Source organism: Muscardinus avellanarius (assembly GCF_963383645.1).
Source record: "Muscardinus avellanarius genome assembly, chromosome: 4".
NCBI classification, from domain to species: domain Eukaryota; kingdom Metazoa; phylum Chordata; class Mammalia; order Rodentia; family Gliridae; genus Muscardinus; species Muscardinus avellanarius.
In genome coordinates this window covers 131,108,841-131,123,553 of record NC_137789.1, presented here as the reverse complement: position 1 = coordinate 131,123,553, position 14,713 = coordinate 131,108,841, and the positions used below count along the sequence as shown (strand labels likewise).

Sequence of the window (14,713 nt, the reverse complement as noted above, 5' to 3'; positions counted from 1 at the left end):
CCTGTGGGAGCAGGAATGGAGGGATGTACCCCTGCACCTACGTGTGTGTTAAATTGAAAGATGGTGCTGAGTGTCGGGCCATTGCCAGTGCACGCACCACAGCCAGAAGCTGTCAAAGTGGCTTTTCTCTCGAGGGATGAAAGCACCCCTTTGGAAGTGGCTTTTCAACACCTATTAAGCCAGCCCGGATTCCCCAGGGGCCATGGAGAAGCAGGGTTGGCAGTGATCGCTGCACCTTGGCTGAGCTCTGAGATTAGCCGGCCAATCTGGATCGTCCAGCTGGAGCCTCTTGTCCTGTCCCTTTGTGTCTCAGAGAGGCTTAGGTGCTGCTCGGCTTATGAAATGTGCCTGCGAGCTATTTGGTGGTTTTTCTTTTCCATTCTTTTAACAACAGACCAGAAATCCTGAGAGAGAGAGAGAGAGAGAAAGAGAGAGAGAGAGAGAGAGAGAGAGAGATGTGTGTGAAGTGCCCCCCAGAGTTACAATAGGAATCCCAGCAGGGAAACATAAACTGATTTAAATAAGGTGCTAAACAAAAGCTGAGGGAGGGAGGGGCTCTCCCCTACTGCTCAGCAGGTGCAAAGGCCGGGGTTGAGCTGATGAGTGCGCAATTCTAGGAACCAGGAGGCTGGGTCTGCCAGGGTTGTGGGGTGCAGGGGGTGGGGGTGGGGCTTGAGGAAGAACAGAGGCCTCAGAGCAACTGCAAGCCCTGAAGTTTGAACGGTGAGCAGTGCTAGGAGCTAGCTGGGCTCTGAGATTAGGGCTCTGGAGCCCATGTGCAAAAGAAAGCGAATGTGGGAGAAAGCCCCTTGGGGGGCTCTTGGCAGCACTTTAAGGAAGGGAAGTGAGCAGTCGCAGGGAGCAGGTGCCTTCTAGAGGGCCTTGGAAGGTGACAGCCGGATTGGGTGTAGAGGGTGAGGGGCCAGAAGGGACCGAGGAGGCTGACACCTGGGTTTCTGCTGGAAACAAAGTATCATTTACTGGGGTGGGAAAGATTGAAGGAGAAATTTCTTGGTAATGAGAGAAGAGTGATACCTGCTTCCCCCCAAAAAACATCCCAGTGGGAGTCATCTATAGGTAGCTTAGACACACAGGATAGAGCTCAGGAGACACGGGGGTGGCAGGTTCGGGAATCACTGACACACTTTTGGCAGTAAAACTCTGCACACAGACACATTTGCAGAGAGAGAGAGAGGAGAGGGAGAGGGAGAGGGAGAGGGAGAGGGAGAGGGAGAGGGAGAGGGAGAGGGAGAGGGAGAGGAGAGAGGAGAGAGGAGAGAGGAGAGAGGAGAGAGGAGAGAGGAGAAGGCAGGATGGAGCAGCAAAGAGTTTTTACAAGAGCCTTGAGCTCACTTAAAGGTCCAGAAGGGGCAAGGAGAGGCTTTGGGTGTAAGATGGAAAAGGAGACTTGCAATTAAAACTCAGGCCTGGCGTGGTGGCACACGCTTGTAATCCCCGCGCTTGGGAGGTGGAGACAGGAGGATCGCACTGGTTCGGAGCCAGCCTCGCTGGCTTAAGAGACCCTGTTTCCAATATATATATATATTAGGTCTGGGAGTGTAACCCGGAGGTAGAAGGGCTTCCAGGAACCCCAGTAACACCAAAAAAAACCACAAAAAAAACAAAACAAAACAAAACAAAAAAAACCCTCAGGAGATGGAGTCCCACCTCCAGTGCCTGATTCTGTGCCCTGCCCCAGGTACGTGCTGCTGCATCATGTAATGGGGGGCCTGGAGGGGACACAGGGCGCCTGGGGTTACGTCCAGGGTGGCATGGGTGCCCTCTCTGAAGCCATTGCAAGCTCGGCCACTGCACACGGAGCAAGTATCTTCACAGAAAAGGTGAGGCCCTTCTGCCGTCTCCTGCTTATAGGTGAGGGCCTCAGGGTAGAAGGCAGCCTTGGGCTTGGAAGGTCCCTGGCCGTACTGATGAACAGGCGGGGCCCAGAATCCAGAGGTGACAGTTGTGCAGCCTGTCAGTGGCTGAACATTTATTGTTAGTGAGGCCCCACTTCTACCCTTTGAATTCACTGGTTGCTAAGCCGCAGCCGGCCGAAGATGCATGGTGAAGGGGTGGACAGGGCCCCCAAGTTCTCAGAGCTTGGGGTTTGGACGAGGACGCTAGGGGAGGTGCGGAGCGGCGTGGGCAGTGGCATCCCACCAGAGCCAAGTTGGATTTTCCTCCCGGGGTTTCTGGGTCTCTTGTCGGTGGGCTCCAGCCAGTGGCTAAGGTGCAGGTGGGCAGCGAAGGCCGTGTTCAAGGAGTCGTGCTGCAGGACGGCCTGGAAGTGAGGTGCAGCGTGGTTCTGTCCAGTGCGTCGCCACAGGTCACCTTCTTGAAGCTGACGCCGCAGGTGAGGCAGGTGGGGGTATCTGCCACGATAGTGTCTGGGAAATGGGGGTGACAGGTGACCAGAAGGACCACATCAGCAGGGTGGGAAAGGCGAGTGCCAAGTCTCCTTATTTGTGGGAGTGGCCAGTTCATGGACAGGTAGCAAGCAGGTCAGGAGGAAGGTCCAGAGAGGCGAGGTGAGCTAGGCCATTGGCTGACAATCGACCGAGCCAGTGCTAGAACCCAGATCTGGTTTTCTATAACTTTCCTATGATCCAGATCTCTCCCCTCTCGCCAACTCTGATTTCTCTGTATCAATGATCTGTTGCCATATTGATGCTGCAAAACAACACAAAACTTCTTGGCAGACAGGAAGAGGTGCTAGCTTGCACACCTGGAGACGTCAGTTGATCTTGGCTGCCTTTGGCGGATCTGCGCCATCAGCTGTCACCCGTGGTCAGCTGTGGGTCAGATAGTCAGCTCTACCCGTCTTGGCTGAATTTGTTCCTGTGTCTGGGAGGCGGCTGGCTGCAGCGAGTCCAAGATGGTTTCTGCTGGAATAACCAGGGCGACCCAGCTCTGATCATGTTACTTTCGGTCCCCAGCACAGTCGTCTAGGCATGTTCTCAGGAACTGGCAGAGGGTGAACGCAAGCAAGCTCAGTCATGTTTAAGCATCACACTGATTGATATTCCTGTATTTTATTTGTTAACATTGGTCAAGGCAAGTCTCATGGCTGAGCCCAGAGTCAGACTAGAAGGACACTCAAGGTTACACAGGAAGAGGGTGTACACACACAGGGAGGGCTGAGGATTTGGGGAAATTATCAAAAGTGGCCATACCTCCCCTGTCCATAAAAGATCAGACAAAATATATATAAGCATGAAGCTCCCAGTTACTCTTGGGACAATTCCTGAGGGCAAGACTACTTTTTCCGAGTACTACCACTAACCAAATTCAACAAAGATGAATGCAAACCACCTTGTTAAAGCAATTTTGAGATACCAAGATTTCCAAGAACTTACAGACCAAAAGAGAAAAGAGGTTTTGGAAACCACTGGCCTCGTCCCAAGCAGGCTGGGACCTGAGATACTTTAGACTTTACAGCAGGACTCTTGGCAGAGCACAGAGAAGTGGTTAGCGCTGAGCGGGAGGCGATCCGGGAAGGCTTCAGAGGAGAGACCTGGGGCTGAACTCTGAAGGATACAGAGGTTTCTGGAAGGGCGGGTCTGAGCAAAGGAAGACTGCAGTGTCTTGAGGTCCTGGGCACCCCAGGTCTTTCAAGGAAACTTCTCTTTCCAGGAGTGGCTTCCAGAGGGATTTGTGGAGAGAATCACTCAGCTGGACACCCAGTCTCCTGTTACCAAGATCAATGGTAAGAGGTCCCAGACTGCTGAGCTATGTCTTTTGAAACCATCTGAATGGGAAACTCCCCACACCACCATCTCCTACCCTGACCTTCAGAGTGTGCTCCACTTTGAAGGCAAAACACTTCTCCATCCTTTCAGACCCCCTCTCCACTTGCTGGGCTCCAGAGGGAGAGCCTGAAGGGCTGGGGACATGACTCTCCTCTTTGGTCCCTCAGTGGCTGTGGACAGGCTGCCCAATTTTCTGGCGGCGCCCAATGCTCCCCAGGGCCAGCCGCTGCCCCATCACCAGTGTTCCATCCACCTGAACTGTGAGGACACCCTCCTCCTGCACCAGGCCTTCGAGGACGCTATGAGTGGCCTGCCTTCCCACAGGTGGGTGCACCAGGCTCTGTGTGTGTCCCTGGATGTTCTGATGTGGGGTCCTGGGGTTGCAGGTAACTGTCCAGACACAGCAGGGACCGACCTCTCCCACCTGGTGCTAAACCTTCACAGTGACTAGGACCCAACTGAATCCATATTTAAGTTCCAAGGACCCAAGTGCATCCCAGGCAAGAAAGCCGTGGGCCAGAGCAGGCGGGTGGAGAGTGTTACGGGTTAGTGAAGGGCAAAGCCCTGCAAAGGACAGCACTGACATTGGGAAGACAAGGAGGAAAAGATGCTTCCAGGAGAGAAAAGGAGGCTTTCTAGTTTGGCAGCCTGGCAGAGGGCACACAGTCTCTGAGCCTCTGCTCTATATTCTCTCCAGTCTGATAAGCTGCCTTCATGCAAAACCCCCGAAAGCATTCCTACCTCCCGCCCAGCTGTGCCTCTGTCCTTCCAGAGAAGGCAGGGGTGCTACAGAGCCCGCACCTTTTCTTCCTGACCATTATCCAGCGGTGCTTGCTGGCAACCTATCAGAGCCAGGCTGTGCACTGGGTATGGGTTGAGGCGACACACAACTGATGGTAAGTCAGGCAATTGTGTTGTCAGGTAAAGCCCATGTGGGCCTAGAGAGAAGGGCACAAGGTGAGGTCTACGCATCCATTCACGGTGGCGTTGAGGCTCCTCCTCCACGCCAGGCTTGGTTCCGGGACCTGGGCCTAGAGCAGTAAGCAAAGTTAACAAGATCTCTGCCTCAGCCTCTGGCCCTCCACTAGGGAGAACAGCCACACACACGCACTGGGGACAGCACTGTGGGGAAGAGATGGAGGGAGGCCTTTGTGTCTGAAAGGAGGCTAGGAAAGACCTTCCTGATAATGTGACATTTGAACAGAGACCTGAAAGAAGTGAGAGTACAGGTCTCACGAGCATCTGGAAGAACATCCAGACAGAGGAGAGGTCAGGTGTAAAGGTCCTTGGGCAGAGTGTGCTGCTGTGTTGGAGATGGTGGTACAAAACCTGTGATTGGAGAGAGAAGCTGGGAGTTTGGAGCGAAGGGTGTGAGAATCTCTGCAGTTCTATCCTGTCGGGGCTGGTGGTAGCTCCTGGCTTTTGCTCAAGGAAAGTTTGTGCAGAGCCTGATGCGACCTTTAGAAAGACCATCCTAACTGCTAAGCAGACAAAAAGGGAGGGCGGCGGCTGCAATTGTTTTGGGTGCAGCACCCAAGGGAGAGGAGGCAGTGGCTTGGGCCAGAGGGAGGGAGCAAGAGTGAGCAGTGGCCAGACACGGAGCACATGTGGGAGGGAACGCTGGCCAGACAGGAAGCAGGGTGTGAGCGGAAAAGCAACTGAAGATGATTATTGCATTTGCTGCAAAAAGGGAAGAGGTTTTAGAGGGAGGAGCAGGTTTTAGAGGATATTAGTTGTTAAGGTTTAAACAAATGACACTGGAGATGCCAATTGGGCCTCTCAGTTCAAAGGGAAAGTTGGGGATGTGGAGAGAAGGAGAATTTCACCTGACCTTGAAGGATGCTCATGGAGTTGGTATGAGCATCCAGGACCCTGTGCTTACCAAAGTCGGCCGAGGATCAAGTACCCTCCATAAGATGGATGGAATAGTATTTGCATATAACCTTTGCATTTTCTCCCCTACACTTTAAATCATCTCTAGATGACTTATAATACCCAACTCAATAAAAATATTATATAGTTGTTACATTTATTTAGTTAGAGAATACTGACAAAAGAAAAATATGTACTGTTTAATATAGACGCCATTCTGTTTTTAATATTTTCAGTCTGATTGGTGAATCTGTGGTGCCCCCAGATATGGAGGGCCAATGGTATTTGGAGACCAGAGGGGAAATGTACTCCAGGTAGAAAAGGTGCTGGTTGCGGGCAAAGGCAGTGGGGGACAGACACAGTTCACCATCACTGTTCTGTCTGGAGGAGCCCAGCAGCTGCACTGCTGTTTGGCCCGCTCAGAAAAGGGGCTGAACAGGGAGGGGTGTGTCGGGTTCAAATCTGGCCGCCTGAGCTCCTGCTCTCTTGGGCCTGAGCCCTTTGCACACTGCCCTTGTCTGTCTGGATCCTGGAGACATTTAAGCTGGGAGCCCTGGTTGGCATACCAGCATGCAGGGACAGAAGGCCGAGACAGGCCACACGTCAGAGGGGGCCTGGGCGGAACACAGACCCTGGGGCCTGACACCCAGCAGGGGCGGGGCGGGGTGGGGCTGGAGGACCTTCTCAGGGGTGACTGGATGGCTCTGGTGGTCACTAAGCCCACGCAGGTGGGTGACCCCTGTGGCCTGACGGCGACTGTGCACCCAGCGTTGGTGTCATCCCAGGGTCTTTGTCATCCCAGGTGCTTTCAGAGTGGCTCCCAGCCCCTCTTTAGACTGAGCCTTTCTCTCTCCGTGCATGGCAGGCCTATGATTGAGCTCTGCATCCCGTCTTCACTGGACCCCACCCTGGCTCCCCCAGGCTGCCACGTCATCTCCCTCTTCACTCAGTACACGCCCTACACGCTGGCTGGAGGCAAGACCTGGGATGAGCAGGAGAGAAACGCGTATGCAGACAAAGGTAGGGGCTGAGCAGGCTCCAGGGTGACACTGTCCACATGGCCTCCTGGCTGCCTCATTCAGGGTGAACACCTGCAGGTGCTGTCTCAAGAGAAGAGAGGCGCCCAAGAGAACCTCGTGCCAACATGATGGCACCTCTGCTGGGTCAGGCACTGGGCTAAGAAAGCTGAAGACAATTCCTGCCCTCAAGTTGCTCACAGTTTAGTGGGAGAGACTAGTTAAGAAACCAGTCACTGTAGTATAACATTATACTACAGTGTATGTCCTATTAAACCAAAGGAGGAAGCTGTGAGCCAGAAAGGAAGGCTTCGAGAGGAAGGGGCATTTGAACTGGGGTTTAAAGGATGGATAGGATTTAACCAGGGAGCGAAGGGCATTTCAAGCCAAAGAAAGAGCTTGAACAGATAAGGGGGGTGGGGGGGGGAGCCTTGCATTTTCAAGAGGAAACAAGTAGCTTTGTGTTTAGGGTAAGGAGGTGGGGAAGAATGGGGCCCGAGTTGGCCTAAGACCCATGGGCTAGTTTTTGTTTTGCCTTTTATTCATTGAGGTCTGATTTGCATAAGGTAAAATGAACCCTTGTAAGCACATAACTTAATGGATCTTAGTAAACTTTCCAAGTCATATAACCATAATACCTCCTCCTCTTCTTCCCAATGCCACCTCATCCCCCTGCTGTCTGGCACCCAGTATTTGATTGCATCGAGGCCTACGCCCCTGGCTTCAAGGGCTCTGTGGTGGGCAGAGACATCCTCACACCACCTGACCTTGAGACAATCTTCGGGCTTCCTGGAGGGGTGAGTCTCAGCCTGGGGGCCGTCAGCACACTCCTTCCTGCCCTCCACTTCCTGGCTTTCCCTGGTTGTCACCCAGAAGAGGGGACAGTGGCAGGAAGTGATTGGATCTAGGCAACAGGAGAAGGGCGGGGACACAGAAGCAGGCCGGACCTGAGAGCGTCACTGTGATGTGACCCTGCTGCTTCCATATCCATGGTCATCTTGATAAAGGAACCCTTACAGGTTGGGCCAGACTGAGACGGTCTCAGCTCCAGACCCGTAGATCACCTCAGTTCTTCTCTCCAAGAACCAAAAGAGTTTAGCTTAAGAGACACAGAACCAGGGTATAGCATTGGAGACAGGGAAAGGCAGGAGACTCCCACATGCGGAGGGCTCTCAAAGCATTGCCGTTCCCCAGGGCTTCCACTGGGCCTCGGCTGCTGCTGCTGCTGCCACGTAAGAGGCACAGATGGCTGTCATTGCCAGTCTCCTTTGTTGATGCTTTAGCTTTGCAAACTTGCTGCTGCTGCTTTTGTTTCCCTACTGGTAGTTGCCTCTCTGCTTGTGCTACTTTCTGCTTTTCTTCTCGCTGTCAAACTGCCTGCTTTGCTCTCCAGACACCAGCTTAGATAGGATGGCAACTCCTCTGATTGGTCCTTAGAGCTGGGCCCCAATTGGTCCATTTTCAGTCTCTCTTTGGAATTCTGGCTCAGCCTTGACCTAGAAGTCAGGGTTTGCTGTGAGCCCTGGCCCCTACCCCACTCACCACCTCGCATCCTTTATCATCCCCCCTATTATACTGGCATCCATAACTGTTGTTAGGGAACAGAATGAATCAATGATCACTCGAGACGCTTCCTGCTGAGAAAGCTCGGTGGAGGAAGAAATAGTAGCTGGGTCCAGTAGATGGGTTCTCAGGGCTCAGGACAATCAAGAGGGCCATACCAGAATTTTTCTGGGGCTTTCATCTTTGGCCCCATCTGGAGCACCGTCTATAATTTAATTGCCTCTGGTCTGAAAGACACAGCCTGAAAATCAGGTTAAGCAGATATGAACCAAATAGAAAAATAAGCAAAACCAAGCAAAGGGGCCCAACAAAAGGGCCCCCCTAAGGGAAGATCCAAGACCAGATTTGTGACACAAGAGATTGAAACAGGGATTGTAGCCATCCTGGTCCAGAAGCCGCTGTTGTCTCATAAGATGTCAATAATTTTGATGTTGTGTTTGGGCAGTGTTAAGGTTTTCCTCAACCTGGGAAGAGGTGCTTATCCAGAAGTAACATGTTTCATTAAGCAGTACGCAGGTACCTCGCATTTCAGCTGTTAAAACAGCTAGTGCTCAACAGTTTTGGAGCGCTAGAAAGGCAAGAAAATTAAGGCGCTCTTGTTTGACTTCTATGGCCTCTACAGTTGCTTTCCAAGTCTGGTGTACTAAAATGGTGAGATTGAGTCAAGCCAGAAAAAGCCTCTAGCAATAGAATTCCCTATCCCTGGCCTTTCTAGTAGAAGGCTTTCACATGTCCATGACTGGGGTATCTACTCCAATCCCAGTCCAACAAGTTGGTACCTAGCCCTGCTGAGGCTTGGATAACACATCATGGGTACCATGTTTCAGGGGTTGTTTTAGAGCTAGTGTTAGGAAAGCTGCCAGAGGTGGCTGCTTGGGAGCTGTTAAGAAACTGCACTGAAGGGACAGCTGCTGCAATAGTACAACAGCCATGCCAGGTGAGGGATAGAGATAAATACAGCCTGGACCTGCAGAGAAAGAGAAACCCTGTACCCATTAGTGAGGGCTCTTCTAGGTTCCCATGGGGGTTAAAGATTACTATTGTTTCAGGGGATCCTCAAAAGCAAAAAAGAACTGAGAGTCCTGGTGCACTGGAATGCAAAAGTATACATCTTTGAGGACAGAAATCAGCGACTGTCCCAGGATGTAAGGGCAGGACTGCCTCATTGATGAGGCATAGGTCTTGCAGTAGCCTCAAAGATACATTGGATTTTTGTACACCAAGGATAGGGAGGTTATAAAGGCCATTACGAAGAGTCAGCAACTGCTAGTTTAAGGCTCCTGATAATGGGGGCAAGTCCCTCTGGGACTTGTGGTTTAAAAGGGCATTGTTTCTGACAAGAGAAACAGGTTGGGTCTTTAAGATAAATGAATACCACTTAGGCTGTAAGGACTCAATTTATTTTTGTTTTTGGTGGTCCATACATCTGGGTTGATTTCTGCTAATAGCAGGCAGCATGCCAGCTTTGGATTAAAAAATATTTTTGTTTCAAATCGAGAGAGAAGATTTCTCCCCAATAATTAGGACACTTACATAACTGAAAACAAATGTGATAGAATATATTGTCTGCCGGGCGTGGTGGTGCACGCTTGTAATCCCAGCATTTGGGAGGCCAAGACAGGAGGATTGTGGTTCACGGACAGCCTCAGCTACTACTTAGTGAGACCCTTTGCAACTAGTGAGACCCTGTTTCAAAATAAAACATAAAAAGTAGGGCTGGAGGTGTAGCTCAAAGGTATAATGTCCCTGGGTTCCATCCCACGTCCTGAAAAAAAGAATATATTGTCCCCCAAAACAACTAAAAGGAGGTATAAAGTATTGACTGACCTGATGCTCCAATGACAGTAGTTGACCTTTTAAACCTCTGTGGTGATATTGGTGGGAACAGAAATCTTGGGAGGTTCTGAGACCCATCAGCTGACAGCACAACAGCAGGGAATGAAGGTAAAGTAAAGATGGTTAAATATGACAGTTTAAAAATACTGGCCAAGCCAATTGATTTTTGACAAAGGGGCCAAAAACATACACTAGAACAAAGCTAGCCTGTTCAACAAATGATTTGGCAAAACTGGTGAACCATATGCAGAAAAAATGGAAATAAATCCCACTTTCTCACCCTATACAAGAGTCAATTCAAGATGGATCAAAGACTTGGAAAAAAGACCTTGAGGCTCCTTGAAGAGGGCATAGGTCCAATACTGCAACACATAGGCACAGATAAAAACTTTCTCAACAAGACCCCAAAGGCACAAGCAACTGGAAGGCGAATTAATACATGGGATTGCATGAAACTGAAGAGCTTCTATTCAGCAAAGGAAACAATCAAGAACCTCAACTGAGAACCAACAGAATGGGAGAAGATTTTTGCCAACTACTCTAATAAAGGACTAATAGCTAGAATATACAGAGAACTCAAGAAACTTAGCACTAAGAAAACAAATAACCCAATCAAAAAAATGGGCAAGTGAATTAAATAGACATTTCATGAAGGAAGAAATTCAAATGGCCAATAAATGCATGAAAAAATGCTCAACATCATTAGCAATCAGAGAGATGCAAATCAAAACTACCCTGAGATTTCACCTAACTCCAACTAGAATGGCAATCATTCAAAACACAAACAACAACAGATGCTGGCGAGGATGTGGAGAAGTAGGAACTCTAAAACATTGTTGGTAGGATTGCAAATTAGTGCAACCACTTTAGAAAACAGTATGGAGAATCCTCAGAAGAATGGGAATGAACCTACCATTTGATCCAGCAATACCACTTCTGGGTATCTACCCAAAAGAAAGGAAACCCAACTACCAGACTAATGCATGTGTATCTATGTTCATAGCTGCATAATTCACTATTGCCAAACTATGGAACCAGCCAAGATGTCCATCAACAGATGAATGGATTACAAAACTGTGGGATATGTACACAATGGAATTTTACTCAGCCATAAAAAATCACAATTACATCATTTACAGGGAAATGGATGGAACTGGAGGACATTATGCTAAGTGAGATTAATCAGTCACAAAAAATAAGAAATCAGATGCTCTCCCTAATATGTTAAACTAGGAGAAATTGGTCCTAAGAGGAACTCTAAATGAAGAAGAAGATTTTAGAGGTAAGCAGATAAGGAGACCTGAAGGGATGGGGGGAGAGGGAAATTCTCTAATGAATATGATGTACTTAAACACATCAAATTCAATCACTAAGCCAAGCATGAGGAGGGAGGGGGAGGGAACGGGGGGGATTGAGTAAGGGCTAATTAGGTGATGTGTGCATCTTGTATCCCATTAAGACGTATGACTACAATGCACCAATAAAAAATTTAAAAAATAAAAATACTGGCCAAAACCAGAAGTAAAAAAAAATGTTTGAGTGGGAAGGGAGACTATAATTAATATTATCCAGGAAGGTGAGCCCCTCTGAGACAACACTTTAACTCCAACAGAAGGTGATTCTCTCAGAAGAAGACATCACAAGACCTTTCACCAACCTTGCAGATCTGTGGCCACCCTTACGGCTTTTGCTGGCCGGCTGATGCCCAAGGTTTGAGAGCTCAGAAGAAGTAGAGAATTAGAAGTGAAACACCCTGTGGTGTTTCCTATCGAACCCAGAGAACCAGCAGGGGCCTCTCATCACTGTCTGGGGCTAGCGCAGACCAAACCGGGGTAGATGCTCACCCACGGGTCTCTAGTGTCCACAAGAGACACTTGTGTAGAGGGACAAAGAAAAGAAAAAAAAAATATCTGAGTCACTGCTCTACTGAAACAGGAACCATTATGGGTTGGGCTGGAGTGAGGTGGTCCGAGCCTAGAATCTATATACTGGTTCTTCTCTCCAAGAACCGAAATAATTTAGCTCAGCTGATGCAGGAATCAGGGTGCAGTGTCTAAGATGAGGCAGGTATCAGGGGTCCACACGGGGAGGGGATTCAGAATGCTCACCGCTCCCTGATGCTGGCGCTGGGCCTCACTGTTACTGCTACTCCTTGTGCAACAGCTTTGCGAGCTTTCTATGGCTTACTCCTCTTGGGCTGGCCTCTGATTCTCTTCTCACCACTGTGTTGCTTGCTGTGCTCCCCCAAGCACCAGCTTCTGTACCCAGGCAACTCCCATCTGGTCCTTGATTGGTCCTTAGAGCTGGGCCCTGATTGGTCCATTTTCAATCCTTCTTTGGAATCCCTGATCAGTCTTGACCTAGAAGTCCAGAAAAGCTGCCAGACAGGCCCTTGTTCCATTTTATCAGTCTTACCTTCAGAGGGCGCTCCCTCCTTAAGGAAGCAAGTCCTCCCTCTTCTCTTCAGTTTACGGAGCACTAGTACCGGGAGCAGGGAGGCAGAGTGAGCTGTGCTGCGGGTGTGCGGCCCACTGCAGACTGCACAGGCTCAGCGTGGGAAACCTGTGACTGCCTCATAAATAACTTTTATATTGACGACATGCTGATATGGCAATATTTGGGATCTATGAGACTAAGTACAATAAATTGTTGACATTCATTTCACCAGTTTGCTTTTACTTTTTAAATGTAGCTACTAGTAAATCTAAAACTTGCACATGTGGCTCTCATCATGTTTTTATCAGACATGTTTTTTAATTGTCCAGATAGAGTAGAGAAGCCCAGGTAGTAGGAAGGAAGGGAATGGGCATGGGCAGCGGGGACAGGGGAGGTGGGGGAGTCTTGATGACAGTACGCATGTGGACAGGGAGGAATGCAAAGGAAGCTGAGAAGAAGGTGTTCTTGTTACTGGGGCAGAAGATGGCAGGGGAACAGACCCAGGAGGAGCCTGGCTCGGTTCGGGGGTGGCGAGGAACGTCCCTGGCAGATGTTGTCTCCGTGTGCGGGAGTGCCTGGACACACGCGTACATTCCCCATCCCACACCACCTCAGTTCTCAGCCCGGGGCTGCTCTGACCCAGGCCAGTGGGGTCTCACTGGGGTCCCCACCGCCCTTGTCTGCTGTCAACTGTGATCCGATGCAATTCAGGCCCAGAGCCCAAGCTTAGATGGTGGCTTAGCAAAGAAATGTGTTCCAGCAGAAGCACGTGCCAGCATCCCCAGCAAACCAAATACTCTTCGATTTTTGAAACGGATCGAAGGGTCTATATCAAAAGTCTTCTAACCCCCTTGTCTTCCCCATTCAGTTTCCTGCACTCAGGAGGTGCCCCCTCCCCTTCTTTCTTCCTGGAAATTGCCTCTGGAAAACTTCGCACCCAACCCAAGAACATGTGCTTTTTCTCTCTCGTATTCATTCCTTTCTGCATTTTAAGACGCCCCAAAAATATCCTAGAAGGAAAAGGACATTCCTGGAGAGCAGGGGTAGGGAAGAAACCTGCCAGGGCAGTAAAGACTACAGCACTCCTATGTTAGCGACATGGCCCTGCCTCCACAGAACATATTCCACTGCGCCATGTCCCTGGACCAGCTCTACTTCGCCCGGCCTGTGCCCCTGCACTCCGGCTACTGCTGCCCAATCCAAGGCCTTTATCTGTGTGGAAGTGGAGCCCATCCTGGTGAGTGACCCACGGTCCCCTTCCCTGTGTGGACTGCAAGGCACCCATGCTGTTATCCTTTCATCTGTTGTATGTGTGGCTCTGGGCCAGTACACTGCGGGAGAGAGGAGAGCTCTGGCTGGCATAAGCCTGGCCCTCCTCTGCTGTGGCGGGAAACATAGAGGGAGCCCAGAGTCTCTCTGAGCTGGTCCCCGGCTCTGCAAGCTCCGCCCACCCCACCCTTCAACTGGGTTTTTGAGCAGAGCTTTGGTTCCAGGAGGAGGTGTCATGGGAGCTGCTGGACGCAATGCGGCCCACGTGGTCCTCAGGGACCTCAAGAGCAAGGGACGCTGAACCATCTCTGACCCAGGAAACTCACCCCTGACCTTTCAGTCCCCATTGGCTTGGCTGCCCAAGAATCTCTGCACCCGGTGATGCTGCTCTAGGCAGCCATGTTTCACGTTTAAAAGTATGTGATTTTCATGTAGCACAAGTTAACTTGTGCCCTGTGCTTCCATGAATGAACTGGATTTGTTTTATTAAAAGCAGTGCTTTATACAGGACATTTGCTTGTATTTTATTTCTGTGTATTAGTAGGACTGTGTTGTAATGAATGGATGTATTTGTCTGGGGTGCTCAGTGTTCTCAAAACAGTCCATTTGACCAATGGAAGAGTCTGATCCAAGCATCTTCTCATTGACTGAGGTCCCCATTACCAGCTGACAGAGGAGGCCCTGCTGGGGCCTGGTCAGCTATAAGAAGGGACCCACAGTCACAGTGGCCCACAAAGAGCATGGACCTGGCAATCTCAAGCCATCAAAACCTCCAGTCAGGCAAATGGCAATCAAGGCTGACTACAACGTTGACTCAGCTGAGGCCCTGTGGGAGCCCACCAGACTATTCAGCCCCCAACTCCCAGGAGCCAACCCTGCCACTTCACTAAAACCATCTAGTGCAAACCTGCGTTATTCTAATGTGGGTTAGGTTGCCACTCTCAGTCACAAAGATTCATAAAAAGGTGCCCT

General features: G+C 50.2%; 1 protein-coding gene across 1 annotated transcript in view; it reads left to right on the top strand.

Moving 5' to 3' along the window:
- Positions 1–14,073, top strand: part of PYROXD2 (pyridine nucleotide-disulphide oxidoreductase domain 2) — a gene marked incomplete at both ends in the record, with an annotated part of 29,711 nt that extends 15,638 nt beyond the window's left edge. Inside the window, 8 exons of the mRNA XM_080694847.1 lie at positions 1,700–1,841; positions 2,219–2,353; positions 3,634–3,706; positions 3,917–4,073; positions 6,487–6,641; positions 7,328–7,434; positions 13,589–13,709; positions 13,952–14,073. Coding sequence (XP_080550973.1) covers positions 1,700–1,841; positions 2,219–2,353; positions 3,634–3,706; positions 3,917–4,073; positions 6,487–6,641; positions 7,328–7,434; positions 13,589–13,709; positions 13,952–14,073 — 1,012 coding nt within the window. The remainder of the gene's footprint in view (positions 1–1,699; positions 1,842–2,218; positions 2,354–3,633; positions 3,707–3,916; positions 4,074–6,486; positions 6,642–7,327; positions 7,435–13,588; positions 13,710–13,951) is intronic.
- Between the last annotated feature and the right edge of the window lie 640 nt (positions 14,074–14,713).